This window comes from Eptesicus fuscus, chromosome 9 (assembly GCF_027574615.1).
Source record: "Eptesicus fuscus isolate TK198812 chromosome 9, DD_ASM_mEF_20220401, whole genome shotgun sequence".
Lineage (NCBI taxonomy): Eukaryota > Metazoa > Chordata > Mammalia > Chiroptera > Vespertilionidae > Eptesicus > Eptesicus fuscus.
This window is the reverse complement of record NC_072481.1, coordinates 98,810,389-98,830,209: the sequence shown is the minus strand read 5'-3', so window position 1 is coordinate 98,830,209 and position 19,821 is coordinate 98,810,389. Positions and strand designations below refer to the sequence as shown.

Here is a 19,821-nt window from a genome sequence, read left to right as displayed (position 1 = left end):
AAGGTGAGAATAACTAGAAGAGTGTGGTAGTTAATGGAGATTTGGAGAAAGAGGAGGTCACTAAAGGCCAGAGCAGTTTCTAGGAAGACAATGATATTGAACTGAGTCAGAAAGTACAGCATCAGATGAGGTGGCATTTAAAGTAGAAAAAAAAGCTGAGCACCAGGAGGAAGCAGAATTTCGTACCTGGAAAAAGTAAGTAGTGATTATGGAGTTTGGTAAGAGAAGGAAGGGTTCATCTGTCTCCTGGTGCAAAGTTATGAATGAGGTTGAAAAACAGATTAGGGACACTAAAGATCAGTATCTGACTAAAACAGTCTGAAGCATCCAGTCCATCTAAAGCAGGGTGGGGAACCTTTTTTCTGCCTAGGGCCATTTGGATATTTAGAACATCATTCTCGGGCCATACAAAATTAACTTAAAAATTAGCCTGCTATATCTGGTCAAACATTTAATTAACTGACTCCTCATGCGTAGGCAGGGCCAGACCAAATTATTTCATGGGCCTTATACAGTCCACGGTCCGGACATTCCCCACCCCGATCTGAAGAGGTTGACTTGTGGTAAAGGCAAAACAGTGCCACAGAAAATGTCTTTTTAGGAGCCCTGTTCAGAGCCTTGCATGAGATAAACTGAATGAGAGAGAAGAACACTCCACGATCAATGTTACTTCCTAATGTAAGGTGCCATTTGCCCACATCAGTGATGGAAGTGAGATGCCACACATCTAATTTACTGAAGTCTGTGTTATTTCTACATACCAACTATAGAACTTTAATTAAACTTTAAAAAGTTACAGTAAGAATAGAGTCAGTTTTTAATATAATGGGTAACATATGACTTGGTTTTTGTGAAATGCGGTTCAGTAAGCAGTTTGGTGGGTAAGTACCAGTAAAATTTGCTTAGAAAACAATGATTGGTTTTGTGCTCATCTGTCATTAAACTTTGACTAATAAAACCTGTGTTACATTTCTGTCATTTATGTAAGTTAATATCAAATATCTGCTTTTGTTTATTCATTTCTGGTGTTTCTGAATACCTGCCAAAAAGCCTATTTAACATCTCTGTGGATAAATGTTTTGATCAGGAAATAATAATGAGTCACATAAAAAGTATTATAAATAGCTGCTTTTAATATTTTCCACTGGTACTACTTTACTAGTCAAATTTCCAAAACAACTTTTAGAATGTAAACAGTTCTTAATAAATGTCCTGTCCCATTTTTAAAGGTAAAATAATAAGCGGACCAGAGTTGACCCAGTCCCTTTAGTGGTAAGCCCTGAGTTAAAAGTAACCACCACCAAGAAGTGGAATTCTGTCTGCTCTATCACTGACCTACTTACTATATGCAAATCACTATGCTGAGCAATGGGGTCTTGGGAGGAGGAGGACATGGCCCTTGATCTTAAGAACTTATCTCAGAGAACACAAACTGATAGCAGGCAACCATAATCCCATTCTAAAACACAAAGAAGACTAATAAAATCACTATTCCTACACTTGATTACACAGTCACACAAGTTTGCTTTTCCTGCATTTTTTAATTTTAAATACATATATACATCATACATACAGAAACATACATATATTTAAATCTCTATACTTACTACCTAGAAGAAAAAATATTAAACAGTACCTTTAATTCCTAGCAAAGTCTAACATATTTATTTACTTATTTATTCATTTTTTAAAAGTTGTAGTATGTAATGAGTCGTAGAAAAAAGTGCCAGAACATTCCGGGGTAGCTGGAGAAATCAGGTTCTTCCCCTTCTTCAAAATTTCAGTGTGGGGAGTACAGGCCAATTATAGGAAAACATGGTGATTCTTTCACAACAGGACCCTAGATATCTTTCCTTACCCTGCTTGGAAACATTCCTTAGAGACTGTGTATAGCCTCTGGGTGTAGCAATGAGCCTGAGGGGAACAAAATTCAGACTTGACTTTAAAAATAGCTTCATTTTAACTTCATTTTCCTGTAAGTTCTATCTTTATAAAGTTAAAGAAATAGAACCAAACTTTTCAAATTGTCCCCTGGTGTTTCTTGGAGTCTTTTAAGACCAAAAATAAAAAAAAATTAAAATCTGGGCTCATTTAATGGGTTTTGAGGGCAGGGTTCTTTGGCTTAAAACAATAATTTAAAAGATTACACAGACTCATTCTTTAAAATCATTTTATTACATCTTCAGGTTAAGGAAACTTTAAAAAAAGTTAATAGTGCTAATCTAAACATTTCCTAAAAATAAATAGTAATATTACCTTATTCAAATTCTGCATAGGATCATTCTAGAATTAGAAGCTAATTACAACCCAGGGAAAAAAAAGAATTCAAATGAAATCAGTAAGACTTGGTAATATAAGACAAAGCAACACAATATATGGCAAAGCCTGCTGGATCTCCCCCAGGATAGTCTCAGTCTAGGGCAGCTTAGGGTAGTCCAAGTCCCACCAATATATCCATTTTACCTCAATTTTTCCATCCTCTTCAATAAATACAAAACCTAAATGATAACTAAACAGTCTTAACATTCAGCCACAAAATATAAAGACAAGGAAATTCTTGATAAACTTTACTAGTTTATGTACTAGTAAAAGAGGAGTTTCAAGCTTGACAAAAGCTTACAGTATTAACATGGCTGCTTAAAATACAAATGCAAGTTTACTTTGAAATTACTTTCCCCCCTTAATTAGAAAAGTAATGTTTCATGTTTATTATAGGGGAAAAAATACCATTTCTAATTATGTCATTTTAAATTAACACTGTAATAAATGTCCCTCATGCAGCAGCCAAAGAGGCTGTCCTCCACTCAGATCTGCCTCCCTTCCAGCAAGAACTTGCCCTTTGGCTATGGAGAATGCTGACAGCTTCCAGCTGTGGAGCCTTCAGGGTCTGCACAGTCCTCAATCCAAGACCAGCTCTTCCCAGGAAGCCCCTAGCCAAAGACTGAGCACAGTGAGGGTGTCAGGACCTGGCCCCTTCTGCCCTAAGCAGGCCAACCTAACAAGCAGTCAAAGCTCTCCACTGGGCTGGCCCAAACTTTGCCAGATACGCAAGACCTCTGAGGCTCTTTGGGCCCAATTCTGCTTCCTAACCTCTTTCCTTTCACAGCTATCAAAATCTGCACCAAGGCCTGAACACTTTTCCTCTCTAGTCTAGCTTCCTCCCCTTTCTCTTCCACAGGCATCACTTCTTCTCCCCAATTTCCACCCTTAATCAATCTCTAACACTCCTAACTCCAACATCTGCTTCCTGCTGGATCCAAAGGGACAGTCCTGTAGAAACAACTGTTAATTTCCTCACAATAAATTCCTAGAATGTAGTACTAGTCAAAGGTATAAACATATTGCCAAACTGCCCCTCAAAAAGGCTGTACCTGCTTACTTTTCCAAAATTAGAGGTGAGGGTGCCATTTTGAACAGGGTAGTTAGGGAAAGCCTACCTGAAAAGACCTGAGGGGTTAAAGGAGACTGGTGAAGAGGATGTCTGGAGGAAGAGCATTCCAGGCAGAGGGAACTAACAATGGCAGAGATCCTGAAGCAAGTGTGTACTGCAGTGTTTGAGGAATAGCCGTAAGACCAAGCAGCTGGAGCAGAGAGAGGGAGGCAGAGTGGCCAGAGATAAATGCAATGCCAGATCATGCAGAGTTCTTGTGGCTTGTTGGAAGGCCTTGGCTTTGAAGGGTTTTGTATAAGAAGGACATGACTTCTCTTTGTACTAAAGGGTTTGCTAAAGCTACTATGTTGAAAGTAGACTGAAGAATGGCAAGGCAGAAACAAGACTAGTTAAGAGACTGCTGCATTAATCTAATCCAGGAACGACATCATGGCAGAATGTTAGTGGTGGAAGAGGTAAGATGAGGACAAATTCATCTACCTTGAAGGCAGAACCAACAGAACTTGCTGAGGGCTCAATGTGGGATGTGAGGAGATGTAGAGAATGGTTCCAAAGTTTTTGGTTTGAACAATAAGGAGGAGGGAGCTTCCATTTACTAAAACTGGGAAGACTGTAGGAGGAAGAGGATAGGGGAAGATCAGGAGCTCTCTTTAGAACATGTTCAATTGGAGATGCCTATTAGATACGGAAGTGAAGGTACTGAGTATGTAGTTGGATAAACAAGTTGAGAGTCAGAGATATCTGACTGAGGAAAACAATTCTGAAGTCATCAATATATAGCTAGTACTTAAAGCTGTGGAATGAGATGAAATCACCCAGGGATTGAAGGTATTCAAAAAAGAGAAGGGATCACAGAATTGAGCCCTGGGCGGGGGTTCTCCAACATTAAAAGTTGGAGAACTGAGGAGCAACCAGTCCAAATGGCTAAGAAGGAGGGTGAAAGAAATCCAGAAAAGTGTGGAGTCCTGGAAGACAGGTTAAAAAAAAAAAAAAAAAAAAAAAAGTCCGTAAGGGAGGAACAAAGAATGTGCCACTACCATTCCTTTACTTACCATGTGTGGCTGCTTTCAGAAAACAATGACATTGCATAATTGTGACAGAGACCTTGTGGCTCACAGCATTGAAAATAGTTACTATTTAACCCTTTAAATGTCTGCTCACCCTTTATCAAGAAGAATGAGAGGGTGAATGAATGAGGAAAATGCAGTACAATTTTTAGGCAGCCTCTTGAATTTACGCAGTGATCATGATATTAGAGTAAAACCACCAGCATGATTTCCCCCCATCATAATCAGCAGTGAGGGTACAAGAGCAGAGTCCGGGGACAGTTTAAGTGTGGGGGGGGTTTTGCCAGGGAAGAATGAAGGAGCAAGAGATGAAACTGAGATGTGCAAGAAAATACTTATACATGTTACAAGATGGACTTAAAGCTGGCAAAAAAGGAAAAGAAGGCATGAAAGATATGAGGGAAAGGGGAAAGGTTCAACAGATTAGATCAAAGAATTATGGGACTTGGAGTTACCTGAGGGAGTAAACAAACAGGAAAAGTAGGAAGTATGGTCAGAGTGAAATGCCTGAAAGTAAGATTAGGAGGGGTTGCAGTTACTGGGAATGACAAGGTCAAGTTATAAACTACAACAAGGAGTTGCTACAGTAGGATAGAGAACACAAGGTATTTTAGGAGAGGAGGTCAAAAACTGAAAGGCAGATTATTGAAAGGATAATCTATGTGAATACTGAAATCACCTAGAATTATGACAGGTCTAATGTTATAGAATTACAGAGAGCTAATAGCAACACTGTCAAGCATAGAGGGAGGTGAGGTTTCAGAGATGACTAAACAAAGAAAGGTAGATGAGTATATAGTGTTATAGCTCAGTGAGAGTCAAAATTGGGAGTATTTAGGGAGAGAAAAATGATCTGGAAGTGGCAATGAGAAGTAATGTTGTCAACAACCATGCCTCCAGGAAAGAGTGATGTGATACAGAGAGAGTGTGTGTGTGTGTGTAGGGGAGAGGGGGCGGGGAGGGCAAGAATTTTCAACAAGGTGCAAATGCAATTTAAGGGAGAAAGGACAGTTGTTTTTTTTAAATGGTGCTGGAACAATTGGACTCTCATATGCAAAAAAAGTGATCCTCAATTCATATTTCATACCTTATACCATATGAATCACAGACCTAATAGAAGAAAAGGTATAAACAAAATCTTTGTGGCCTTACATTAAGTAAAGATTTCTTACTATAACATCAAAAGCATGATCCATAAAGAAAAAAAGCTAAATTGTACCTAATAAACTAAAATCTTCTGCTCTTCAAAGCATACTAAGAGAATTAAAAAAATAAGACACATACTTGGATAAAACATTGGTAAATAATTTATTTCATAAAGGACTTATCCTACCTAATAAAAGGGTAATATGCTAATTGACCATACCTTTGCTATGCCCACAGCCAATCAGGGAGCTATGCAAATTAACCCAGTAAAGATGGCGGCCCCACGCGCTGCCCTGCCCCCCACTGCTGAGCGGCTGACAGAACCGGGCCAGCGGGAGGTGCCCAGATTGCCGCCGCTGCCCGGAGCCAAGCCCCTACCCTGAAAGAAGGCGGAAGGCGGTGGCCAGAGCCAAGGCCTCAGTCCCCAGTGCCGGCGGAAAACTGGTGCAGGCAGCCAGGTGAATGAAGGTCTATTGCACGAATCTTCGTGCAATGGGCTTCTAGTATGATATATGTGTGTATATATATATATATATATATGTGTGTGTATATATATATATATATATATACATATATATATATTTAAAAACTTGTATAACTCCATAATAATTTAGACAATAACTTAATTTTTAAAAATGGGAAATGATGTAAACAAGGATATAGGATGGCAAATAGGCACATGACAAGATGCTCAATAGCATTAGTCATTACATAGATGAAATTAAATCATGAGATATCACTATATATCAGAATTACTTTTTAAAAATTGACAATACTGGCAAGGATGCAAACAACAGGAACTCTCAGTTGTTACTGGTGGGAATGCAAATTGGAACAAACATTTGCAAGAGTTTGGCAGTTTCTTAAGTTAGTTGAACACACACTCGGTAATCCTACTCCTAGATATCATCCCAAGTGAAATGCAAACTTATATTCACATAGAAACCTACATGTGAATATATACAGTTAACTTTATTCATAACTCTTAAAAACTGCTAACAGCCCAAATGTTTTTCAATGGAGAAAGGATGAACAAAATAAATTGTGGCACAACCATACAATGAAATACTAGTCAACAATAAGAAGGAACATGCAACACATGGATGAATCTCAATATAAAAATTCATACATATGAAATTCTGGTAAAGACAAAACAACAGGAACACAAAACTGATCAGTGACTGTCAGAGATGAAGAGAGGGACTACAAAGAAGCACAAAGGAGTTTGGGGAAAGCGGAGTGATGGAACTATTCTACATGTTTGCGGTTATGGTTACACAATTGTATATATTCACCAAACCTCATAAAGTTTTATACTAAAAAAGAATAAATTTCAATGTATATAAATTATACCTCATTAAAAAAAGTTAATTCATAAAGATATAACAAAATTTCCTAACTAAAAGTAATCAATAGATGGTAAAGTAGTAGCTAACAAAAATTTGGACTAAGGATAACAACATGATTAAGACAATATATGTATTATTTTATAAGCAGTAATAAAAAAGAAAATATACAGCAAAATATGCAAATGCAAAATGAGATTAAAATATTTTCTCCAATTGTTCAAATTACAATGTAGTATTTTGGCTCTCACTATGTGGAAACTGTAAATTTTAATTCTTTTCTAAACAACAGAATCTCTGTTACTATATGACCAGCAGCATATAGATTCTGCCAAAACAGAGATCTCCTGGAACAGTGGTCGGCAAACTCATTAGTCAACAGAACCAAATATCAACAGTACAATGATTGAAATTTCTTTTGAGAGCCAAATTTTTTAAACTTAAACTTCGTCTAACGCCACTTCTTCAAAATACACTCACCCAGGCCGTGGTATTTTGTGGAAGAGCCACACTCAAGGGGCCAAAGAGCCGCATGTGGCTCAGGAGCCGCAGTTTGCCGACCACGGTCCTAGGATTAATAAAAGTATGGATTGCCCTGACTGGTTTGGCTCAGTGGATAGAGCATTGGCCTGCGGACTGAAAGGTCCCAGGTTCGATTCCAGTCAAGAGCATGTACCTTGCTTGCAGGCACATCCTCAGTGCAGAGTGTGCAGGAGGCAGCTGATTGATGTTTCTAACTCTCTATCCCTCTCCCTTCCTCTCTGTAAAAAATCAATAAAATATATATTTTTTAAAAAGTATGGCTTAAGAAGGCTGTTAGAATTAACTGTTTATGGATGGCAACAGATACAAATTGCTAGTGCACTAAGTAACTGCCAAAACCACGGATGAGGGCATGGGGCAAGGAGGTACAATGACAACATGAACAAAGTAAGAGAATGTTAATTCCCCTCTCTCCCCAAATGGAGACATTACTCAACTCATGGAGTTGGGAGGATATCCTATATAATAAAAGCCTAGGTGGCGTCATGCCCTCGTGCGATACCCTCACGTCATCAAAAGATGGTCACCACAAAATAGCTGGCAGGGGAGGGCAGCTGGGGGCAACCAGGCCTGCAAGGGAGGGCAGTTGGGGGTGACCAGGTCTGTAGGGGAGGGCAGTTGGGGGCGATCGGGCCAGCAGGGGAGGGCAGTTGGGGGGTGATCGAGCCAGCAGGGGAGCAGTTAGGTGTCAATCAGGCCGGCAGGGGAGCGGTTAGGGGGAGATCAGGCTGGCAGGCAGAAGCGGTTAGGGGCAATCAGGCAGACAGGCAGGCAGGCAGACAGGCAGGCGAGTGGTTAGGAGCCAGCAGTCCCGGATTGTAAGAAGGATGTCCGACTGCCGGTTTAGGCCCGATACCCTAAACCGGCAGTCGGACATCCCCAGAGGGGCCCCAAATTGGAGAGGGTGCAGGCTGGGCTAAGGGATACCCCCCTCCCCAGTGCACAAATTTCATGCACTGGGCCTCTAGTCCTATATAATAAAATCCTAATATGCTAAGTGTCCGGTTTTCCGTTTAACCAAGGGTAACCTACACTAATAAAAGAAATATGCAATTTGACCATACCTCCGCAACGCCCACCAGCCAATCAGAAGTGAGTATGCAAATTAGCCCAACAAAGATGGTGGGTTAATTTGCATATGCAGGCAGGGAGCAAAGACTGAAGGCTCTGACCCAAGCGAAGACTGAAGACTGAAGACTGAAGACTGAAGACTGAAAACTGAAGAGGCTTGGCTTCTCTGCTGCGGCCAGAGCGAAGGCCTGGGTCCCGGGTGCCGGAGGAAAACCAGTGCCAGCAGCCAGGGGAAGGAAGGCCTATTGCATGAATCTTCGTGCAATGGGCCTCCAGTATGCTAATGATATGCTAAGGCCGCTCAACTGCTTGCTATGACATGCACTGACCACCAGGGGGCAGAGAGTCGACCAGTTGCTATGACGTGCACTGACCACCAGGGGGGCAGATGCTCAAACCAGTAGGTTAGCTTGTTGCTGAGTTCCGGCCAATCGGAATCAAGCAAGGTGGGCCAGACACTCCCTGGAGCCCTCCCGCAATCCCTCCCCAGCTGGCCAACCTCCTGCATCCCTCCCTAGCCCCAATCGTGCACCAGTGGGATCCCTCAGCCTGGCCTGTGCCCTCTTGCAATCCGGGACCCCTTAGGAGATGTCAGAGAGCCAGATTTGGCCCGATCCCACAGGCCAGGCCGAAGGACCCCACTGGTGCATGAATTTGTGCACAAGGCCTCTAGTATGTAATAATGCAAGCACTGCAATCCTTGCCATAGTGAATGCACTTTAGCATTTGGTAGCATTCACTTACCCATTGGATATGTATTCAGAGCAGCAAAGAACAAATCCATATAAAAATGGATCTTGAATACTTGAATGTTTGCAAAGATCTTCAGAGATCACTAGACCACTTTTGATTTTTCTGTTAGAACAAACAACACAATCTTTGTGTTTTTTGTTAGGGTGAGGTGTGATTATATGGAGCTTTCCATCTAAACGTTGCTCTAAGTTATGAACCAAGAAGTAAAAAACGCCTAGAGTTCCCTTCAGTTTTAACCCTTTGCACTCGCTTGCTTTTTTCTCGATTCCTTTATTCTACTCGGGATTTAATTTTTTAAATACCCCAGATTTTACAAAGCGCAGCAGTAGAATAAAAAACTGGAGTTTCTTTTCATACAAACTTATTTATTTGGATTTTTTTATATTTCAAATTATTGATACATTCAAAGAGTAATTTTAATCTCTATAATTTTTCATGGTGTGATATTTTTTGAAACATTCACCCACATGAAGACCTGGTTTACATTCACATGTTTCGCAAATATAAATCGTCTCTCTTCTTCCTCCTTTGATTTTTCTGTTAGAACAAACAACACAATCTTTGTGTTTTTTGTTAGGGTGAGGTGTGATTATATGGAGCTTTCCATCTAAACATTGCTCTAAGTTAGTAGATAATAATCTACCCCTGGAAGTTAGTGTACTGGTCTAACCTTTTTCACGTGACTGATGTGTCTTAGAAACAAATAGCCTTTGAAGATGCCACTGGTGAAGCTTAGGTGGTGGCATCAGTTGAGACGGCATTTACATTTTATTTGTCCTTTCATGCTAATGAAAACAAGAAAAGATACTGGAAAAACAGACAAAAATCCCCCTTCCCCCCCACGGTGAAACTACGTGTCGAGTGTGGCTGGACATATGAGCTGCTACCGATGCTAACCGTGTCGAGTCACACTCGACATCTGAGTGCAAAAGGTTAAATATCCTTTAATAAGTACTGCCCACTACCAGACTCTCCCACCCCAACAGGGGGAGGGGCCGGCTAGCCAACCTCCTGCAGCCCCTCCCCCAGCCTGGCCCCACCCCAGATCAACCCCCCCCCACCCCCATCAGGGGCAGGGCCAGCCAGCCAACCACCCATGGACCCTCCCCCAGGCCGCTGGCCCCCAATCGGCACCCTCCACCCCAATCGGGGGCAGGGCAGGCCGGCCACCACCCATAGCCCCTCCCCATGGCTGGCCCCACCCCCAATCGGGGGCGGGGCCCGCCAGCCAATCGTCCACGGCCCCTCCCCTCAGCCTGCCAGGCCCTGATCACCCCCATTGGGGTGGGCTGGCCAGCCACCTCCCACCATCTCTTCCTCCCAACAGGCCCAGCCCTGATCTGCCCCAATTGGGGCCGGGCCGGCTGGACCCCATCCGTGCACGAATTTGTGCACTGGGCCTCTAGTATACATACATTAAAGAAAAATTTAAAGCTATTTTCTTCATGATTGCTAAATACAATTGAAAGGCATCTCATGTTATTTTAAGATTGAGTATATAGACAGCTTACAATTGCTTAAAAAAAAATCAAATAGGTATACAGTAGTCCCCCGCTTATCTATTCTCTCCATACTTTCAGTTTCCATGATCAACCACAGTTTGAAAATATTAAATGGAAAATTTCAGTAATAATAAGTTTTACATTGCATGCTGTTTTGAATAACATTATGAAATCTCACACCATCCCGCTCCATCTTCAAGAAAGCGACAGCCCTATGTCCAGTGTATCTATACTGTATAAGCTTCCCACCTGTTACTTAGTAGCATCTCAGTTATCAGATTAACAGTATTGCAGTACTTGTGTTCAGTAAACCTTATTTTACTTAATAATGGCTCCAAAACTCAAGAGTAGTGATGCTGGCAATTTGACTATGCCAAGGAGAAGCCATAAAATGCTTCCTTTTTTAGGTGGAAAGGGTGTAGAGGAAAAAACAGCATATACAGGGATCTTGGAACATGTGTACTAGGAAAATGGGAAGTACTGTAACAAAACATATGCAAAGCTTGTATATAATGCTGATGAAAGAAATTAAAGAATATGAAATAATGGGGAGAAATGTTATGCTCATTAGTTGGAAGACTCAACATAGTAGAGATATAAATTCTCCCTAAAATGATACAGATTTAGCGTCATTCCTATAAAAATGCCAGCAAAATTATTTAGACTAATCTAAAATTTATAATTCAAGACAAAAGAACTAGAATAGCCAAAAAAATTGAAAAATAGAATTAAGTGAGAAGAATCAGTCTACTTTATTTCAAGACTTATTGTTTAGTTACAGGAATCATGACCGTGATATTAGAAAACCCCGAAATAGATACACACAAATATAGAACCTTGCAGTGGGGAAGTAGGGGCTCAACTGATTTCTAACAAAAGTGCAAAAGCAATTCAATAGAAGACAGACAGCCTTTTTGACAAATGGTGCAGGAGCATGGCAAAAAATGATCTTCAATCTAAGACTCACACCTTATATAAAACTTAATTCAAAATGGGTCACGGGCTTAAATGCAAAACATAGACTGGAAAACTTTTAGAAGAAAAAATAAGAGAATACTTTTGTGATCTAGGGTTAAGCAAATAATTCTTAGACTTTATAAAAGTACAATCCATAAGAGGAAAAATGAAAAAAAAATGGTTTATAAAAATTAAAAATGTTTGCTCTGCAAAGGGTTCTATTAAGAAGAAAAAAACTACAGACTAAGAGAAAACGTTTGCAAATCGCATATCAAGGAAGGACTAGTATTTAGAATATCTTAAAAAAAAACAAACCTCTAAAACCAACTATTTAAAAAATCCAGTTAGAAAATGGACAAAAAGACTTTCACTGAAGAGAATATGCAGATGGCAAATAAATCCATGAAAAGATGTTTATCATTAGCCATCATGGAAACACAAGTTAAAACCACAATAAATCACTATATACCTATCAGAATGCCTAAATAAAAGATAGGAACTCCAAATGCTGGTGAGCATGTGGAGAACCTGATCTCTCCTACATTGCTGGTGGGAATGGAAAATGTGCAAAAACGCTGGGAAAGTTCAGCAGTTTCTTATAAATCTTTATACCCAGCTCTACAGGACCCAGCAGCTGTCCTCCTGGGAAGTTATCCCAGAAACCTGAAGTCTTACGTGTTGTTCATTATTTTACATTACATGTCACTGTACATCAATGTTTATAGCAGCTTTATTCATTAATAGCCCAACAATGGAAACAACCTAGATGTCCTCCAAACAAAGTGTACTACATCTATACCATAGAATACTACTCAGCAATTAAAAAGAACAAACTAATGACACATGCAACAACCTAGATGAATCTCCAGAGAATTTTGCTGAGTGAAAAAAGTCCAATCCCAAAAGCTTAAATACTGTGTGGTTCTTTAAATAACAGTCATGAAATGACAAAAATATAGAAAGGAATAACACATTAGTGGTTGTTGGAGATTAGGAAGGAGGTGGCGTGGAAATGAAGTGGGTATGAGTATAAAAGGGATCCTTCTGGTGGGAAAGTTCTCTACCTTAACAATAATGTCCTGGTTGTGGTCTTGTACAATGGTTGTGCAAATGTTATTATTGAATAAAGCTGAATAAAGGGTGCAGGGATCTCTATTGCATGTGAATCTACAATTATCTCAAAATGAAAAGTTTAATTAGAAAATACATCAAGATAGCCTTACTACTGAACTGCAAAATAAGTGCAGTGGACAAGAAATCCAACGCCAATTAAATGAAGCGCTTGCTTCAGCACAAGTTTAATTCTGAAGATTACTACGAACCGAAGTTTATAAAACACATTTTTCTCACCCGCACATGCACACAAACACAGCCACCGTGACAAGGCGGTTCAGAGAGAAAAACCGAGACTTCTCTAAGGACATCACGGAGTAGGAGGCGACCCGGCGGAGTGGGGGCTGTCCGGGCTGCCACAGAAGTTGTGCGGCTCGGACACATCGCCTCCCTCTCAGGCTGCAAAGGGTAACCTGTTCCTACCATGGAGCCTTCTGACTCGGGACTGCTTAGACCAGCCTCAAACTTTTTGGTCTCAGGACCCCAGAGAGCTTTTGTTTGCAGGATTACAACCATGGATATTTGTAGGGTTAGAAATTAAAATAAAAATGTACACAAGTTTTTTTTCCCAGCGTTTTTGCACATTTTCCATTCCCACCAGCAATGTAGGAGAGATCAGAGACACATTCCATCGGAGAGGGGCGGTGAGGTCCACGTCACGGAGCCTCTGAAAAACAGCCTACACGCCCGAGGGAACAAGTGGAAAAGGCAAACGACACTTGGTATTGTCAGGAAATAACTGACCACACGCTGAGAACCGCTGGCTTCAAATGATAAAAACATGCAACTGGTTTGAAAGGCATAAACCCCGGAGAGCTCAGTCACCCGGCTTTTAATGCGCGAGGGTGCCCAGGTCCCCCCCAAACGAGGGTGGGGATCGAATTTCAGCGGAGGACCCGGAGGAGGACCGCGCGCCGGGCCCCGGGGTCGAGTCGGGGAAGGGCCGCGGCTGCAGAAGGTCGCTGCCCGAAACCGTTACAAACACGCGGACCCACGATCGCTGTTTCCCACTAACTTTCGGCGAAGACGGGAAGCCGTGCACAAAGTTGAGCGCTCCCGCCCGGCGCGGAGCTGGGGGACCTCGCGCGCCGGATGCGGGCCCCCCGCCCCCCGCCGACGCCCGCCGACGCCCGTGGACCGAGGGGGTGAGAGGGTCCCGTTCGCCCTAGAAGGGGGACCGCGGAGCCCGCAGGACCGCGGAGGGCGGGACCCACCACCGCCCGACCGGACGTGCGGGAGGAAGTTACGTTGGGACCCCGGGAACGGCGAGGCGGAGACCCTGGGAGTCCGGCCGGGGGGTCGCCTGGACTCACCAGGTGCCGCGCCTCCTCAGAGCTCATGGTTCCGGCGGGAGCGGGGCGAAGCGAGCCGAGGGCGGGCGGGGCGGCGGTCTCGCCGCGACCGGAGCAGCGCGTCGGCGGAGGGAGCCGGGGGCCGGGAAGGGCTCGGGACGCGGGGCGCGGGCCGGAGGCGGCGCGACGGGGAGGGGCGGGGCCAAGCCGGCGGCCTCAGTGACGCGGGCGCGAGCGAGCCTCTCACAGGGGTGTCCCACGACGTGTCGCGCGACGAGTCAGTGCGGGGCAAGCGGCCGCGGGACCCTGGGCCGAAGGGAGAGGGGATGCGGCCGGGACGGCTCCGCGGGCGGCGGCCGGAGGCACTCCCGCGCGAGGGCCGGAAGTGGGCGGGCCCGGGGCCGTGTCCGCGGGCGGCCGGCGGGAGCCGAGATTGCGGCCGCGCGGGGACCGGAAGTGGGCGGGACGGGGCGGTGCCGGCGGAGGCGTGTTCGCGCGGGGCGCGGCCCTGTGAGCGAGTGGCGGCGTCTCCGGCCGCGGAGCGGCGGCTGGGAGTTCGCGGAGCCCGCACCGGGGAGCGCACCGCGATGGGGCCGGGCTGAGTCTCCCGCCGCCCGCCCGCCCGCAGCCAAGCGAGCAGCGCGATCCCGGATGGAGGGCCCGGCGGAGCTCGGCCCCGAGGCGGTGCTGCGCTTCCTCGCGGAGCGCGGGGGCCGGGCCCGGCACGCCGAGCTGGTGCAGCACTTCAGGGGCGCCCTGGGCGGCGCGCCCGAGCGGCGCGCCCACTTCAAGGAGCTGGTCAACGCCGTGGCCACGGTGCGCACCGACCCCGCCGACGGCGCCAAGTACGTGCACCTCAAAAGGAGGTTCTGCGAAGGCCCACAGTCACCCCAGGCCGCGCCCCCTCGGGACCTGCCCCGCATTTCGGTGACTGCAGAGCCCGAGCCCCACGGAGGCGGTGACCCGGAGGGGTCCGACCACCCGGCCAAGTGCCCCGAGGCGGCGTCCCCCGGGCCGCGCTGTGAACCCGGCGATGAAGAGGCCGCCGCCGCCGCGCTTGGGCCGCCCAGCCTGGCGGGCGACGGCCGGAGCGGGCCGCCCCTGGACGGCGGGGCCAGGAGAAAGAACTCGCGGCGCGGCGCGCAGCCTCCGGTCCGCGCACCAACCCCCGAGCCCAGCGAGGACCTGGAACCCCAGCCGCAGGTCTGCGAGGAGGCGGACGGAGGGAGCTCTCCCGGGGGAACCACCACCCCAAGGTCTGCTCGCCAGAACCTCCGGGACCTCGTGATGGGTACCTCCCCGCAGCTGAAGAGGAGCGTCTGTGCGGGGGGCGGCAGCACCGGGGGCTGCTCTGGGGGAGGACGCGGCAAAGGCGGGGGCGACTCGGACAGCGCTTCCCTTGCTTCGTCGTCGGCCGAGGAGGAGGTCAGCAGCGGGGCCTCGGTGACGCTGGACCCGTTAGAACACGCCTGGATGCTCTCGGCCTCGGACGGCAAGTGGGACAGCCTGGAAGCGCTGCTCACCTGTGAGCCTGGCCTGCTGACCAAGCGGGACTTCATCACCGGCTTCACTTGCCTGCACTGGGCTGCCAAGCACGGCCGACAGGAGCTCCTGGCCATGCTAGTCAACTTCGCCAACAAACACCAGCTGCCAGTGAACATCAACGCCAAGACGAGTGGAGGCTACACCGCCCTGCACTTGGCAGCCATGCACGGGCACGTGGAGGTGGTGAAGTTGCTGGTGGGGGCCTACGACGCAGACGTGGACGTCAGGGACTACAGTGGGAAGAAGGCCTCGCAGTACCTGAGTCACAGCACCGCCGAGGAGATCAAGAACCTGGTGGGAGCCCTGGACGAGGACGACGGTGAAAGTGCCGCAGGCAGCGGGGGTGGGCGCTGGAGGCTTTCAAAAGTGCTTCCTTCCCACCTCATCACCTACAAACTCTCGCACGTCCTGGAGGATGGAGGGGATCATCACCACCACCACCACCTGGCTGAGGGATGGGCAGGAGGCAAAGCAAAGGACCCAGGTCGCAAAGCCGCAGGCAGCTCTAGTGGGCGAATAAAACCCAGACTCAACAAAATCCACTTCAGAACCCAGATCATCCACACCACACCCTTTCTCAGAGACCCGGAGCAGCCCCCGGAGGAGGGGGAGCAGGAAGAAGAGGATCGATCTCTTAAAGGCCACTTACCCTCATTCAAATTGAGACCGAAGTCCAATGTATTTGGGTAAAAATAATTTTTTAGAAAATTCTAAGGGTTATTTGTCCGAACTGCAATACTAGAGTCAGGCAAGTAAATGGGACCAGAAAAGACTTAGGCTGAATTATGCATTCTTGCTTTGGGGGGTTGGAGTGGGGGAGGGCGGAAGGAGGGGAGTTTCCCCTAGTATTCTGAGTGAGGTGGCTTTCCAAGTGATTCATCAAACCTTGACCTAGGCTTCGTTTCTCCATGCCATTCCTCTGCCCTGGAGTCCCTGTTTGTAAAGACTACAGGTGTATCTAAATTGGAGGTACAGAATTGATGACTGAGGGTTTCTTTGATTTAGCCATTATTGGATGCCGTGCTAAGTGAGGAATATTGCTCGTTTATGATGGTTAAAAGTGGTTACTCTTCCAAAACCAAGATATGCAAATTATAATGAAACTGGTAACATTTGTTAAGTGTGAACAAACACTAATTGCATTTGCTTTTTAAGATTTTTACGAAGGTCAGGTAAGAGTTGAAATGCAAAAATTCTAATTAGAAAATGAATAAAAATGGGAATCCTATTGGTATCCTACTGTATTGTAAGTGTTCAACTGTTTTTAAAAAGCAATTTCAGCTTTAATCACTGAACTAAAGAAATAAGCAACATTCACTTTTAGTTAATCTGTAGTATGCTTTCCTCTTAACTATCATACTGCGCTCAGTATTAAGGTGCATTACTAATAACTACCCAAATTTTTATTTAAAGAAAATACCTTGAACAACCTATGGTACTTTTAAGTAAAATATTGCATATGGTTCCGATTCTCACTGACTTGTTTTGCTAATCTAAAAGTCTAAATTTGCTGAAGTTTTTATTCTGGGGTTATATAACCATTCTTTCTATTTGACATGACCCTAGTTCAGTGATGGCGAACCTATGACACGCGTGTCAGCACTGACACGCGTAGCCATTTCTGATGGCACGTGGCCACTGAGGCGGCCGCATGCCGAGGATGAAACATGTGCTGCTCCTGAGGATGAAACATTTGCGAAATAATGTTTTTTCCTCAAAGTGACACACTACCCGAGTTATGCTCAGTTTTTTGGCGAAGTTTGACACCAAGCTCCAAAGGTTGCCCATCACTGCCCTAGTTGATGGTGCTTAGACTTGAATTGCCTACAGAACTGTTTCTGGTTTAGATGATTAGCAAAAATTGGCATAAGTGTACGTGAGCCTATGCTTCTCTCAAGTAATTATTAAATCAACCTAAGGTACACTTTTTGTTTTACTAATAAAACATGCTCATAGTTTATGCTATGTAGCAATATTTTGCAAATTTTTAAATTACTAAATCCTTTCAATTGTTCATTGTTTCCTTGAACCTAAATAGACATACAGTGAAGTTAATGAGAAGCTGGATAGTAACTCTATCCAGTTAAGAATAGCACTTTATAAAAGGGAAAAGAGAAGAGATTGTACTATTTCTATATTTAAATACTGCTGGCTATTGAATTTCTTTGCATGTAAGTGAAAAATACCAGTCATTAAAATTAAAGACTTACACATGATTCTTAATTACATTCCATTCAAATATATTTGTGTGAATATTTTATAATTGTAAAATTTAACTCACAAGCAAATTAAATCTATTTGTAACAAGATTCAAAACAACTTTCCTGGGAGACTAATTGCACAAGTCCTTCTTTAGTCCTTCTGGTCTCATTATTGATGAAACAAGTACCTGCAACCTATAGAGATTAAGAGGTGAGTTGGCTTGCAGAGTGAATGAACCAATATATGAATTGTATACCACTGCAGTCTTTAGAGAGATCTTAGATCTTTAATTTCCCCAAGTCATAGAAATTTGTAACAAGTTTATCACACATCTCTAGAGTGAATTTGTTTAAAGATTAATGAAGAATATTCACATAAAATATATAAACTATTATCCATTTATGTGCCTTTATTTTTATTTTAGGATTATGGAAATGGGGGCTATATACATTTGAGAAGCACTTTTTCCATACATGTGGGTGAAAATCTAATTTTGTATAAATTAAAAGTAGATTCCTTAAAGGTGAAAACCACTATTTGCTCTGAATCTTACACGCATTACCTATATCTAGTGCAGAATAAGCTATAACTTCCCACTGAAGAATCTTATCTTTCATTGACATATAAAGCTAAAGTAAACTATAAAGAGTAGGCACTTCAGAACCACCAAAACATTCTATTAAACAGTCAGTATTAAGCTCTTAAATGTGTATGTTACTAATTAATTGCACAAAAATCTGTAATTTGCTAGATCTTTAGAGATTGAGCTAATAATTCATATAACTTTCTTTTCACACTAGAGATTTTAACTTTTCTGATAAAATTGACTTTAAATTTTTAAAAATCATTCCTGAGGGAAACTACTTGTACAATCCTGGTCACAGTGTGCTCATGTAGCATTTTCAGCTACTTAACTCTAATTCCTCTTATTTTTCAATTTCCAATTTAAGATTATAAAGAGCAAATGATTTGTGTAATTTGATATTTGTGAAGTTGTATTTACCATTAATGGAAATTATGTCAGTTACTTAGATGTTTGTTGATATAAAACTGTGTAGTTAGGAAACTCAAGAATGTCCATGTGTTCTTTTATAGGTACATTTGAAACTAATGAATGTATGTCATAGTTCTCTTCACATTTATGGTATATAAAATGCAACCAGCTTATATAACTTGAAAATCTGGTACTACTTTGTTCATACCTGAAATCGGGGTGTCCAGGATGCCTTGTCTTTTATTTTTTAAATAAGTGAAACTTTGGGAGCTTAGAATGTAAAATTTATAGTTTGTTTTGTCAAAATAAAAGGTTCATACTAGATTTTTTTTCTCTGAATTGTCTAAATATCTCTAGTCCTTTATCTTTTTTTATGGTTCATACAATGATTTTTGACGTTTCGGTTTATTTGGTCTCTTCCTATCTCTTAAAGTTATTGATCATGTATCCCTAATCCTATATAATAAAAGCCCAGCAATCAAAACGGTGGAATGACCAGAGACCAGAATGACTGCGGCCCCTCCCCCCGGCCGGCCCTGCCCCCCAGCCGGGACCCCCAGCCTGATCTGGGGCCCTCATCAGGGCAGGCCAGCCAGCCCCCACCCGTGCACTATATAATAAAGAGCCAGGGTCGTAACGACTGTTACCACCGAAGGCTCAACCAGACCGGAAGTCACTGCCATAGCCCAAACCCAGCACTGACTGCCTAGGGGGCTGTGGATCAGGCCCGGAGAGAGGCCTGCAGAGAGAGAGAGGCAGGTTTTAATCCATAGCCTCTGTGGCAGCCCTTGGTCAGAACTTGCCTCTCTTTTCCAGCCTGGCCAATAGCCATGCCTCCATTTCTCTCCAGGCCTCCACTGATTAGCTCCACCTTTCTGATCAGGCCCCATTGATAGGTC

The 19,821-nt window shown here is 44.1% G+C and overlaps 2 protein-coding genes across 4 annotated transcripts in view; one reads left to right on the top strand and one right to left on the bottom strand.

The window, feature by feature from the left end:
* The window catches only part of SEPTIN10 (septin 10), a 63,907-nt gene extending 49,327 nt beyond the window's left edge, over positions 1-14,580 (bottom strand). Inside the window, exon 1 of one of the 3 annotated variants that reach the window (XM_054721591.1) lies at positions 14,203-14,580. In XM_054721591.1, coding sequence (XP_054577566.1) covers positions 14,203-14,229 — 27 coding nt within the window. In that variant the 5' untranslated portion in view covers positions 14,230-14,580. The remainder of the gene's footprint in view (positions 1-14,202) is intronic. The other 2 variants (XM_008154105.3, XM_054721592.1) reach the window with 2 other exon arrangements.
* A 91-nt stretch (positions 14,581-14,671) lies between these two features.
* On the top strand, positions 14,672-19,246 carry SOWAHC (sosondowah ankyrin repeat domain family member C). Its single transcript, XM_028129149.2, has one exon. It carries the CDS (start codon positions 14,833-14,835, stop codon positions 16,414-16,416), a length of 1,584 nt encoding a protein of 527 aa, XP_027984950.2. The 5' UTR covers positions 14,672-14,832; the 3' UTR covers positions 16,417-19,246.
* Positions 19,247-19,821: the final 575 nt, after the last annotated feature.

Excerpts from the sequence above, each read along its gene's own strand:
- SOWAHC (XM_028129149.2), top strand. The coding sequence starts at position 14,833 with ATGGAGGGCCCGGCGGAGCTCGGCCCCGAGGCGGTGCTGCGCTTCCTC.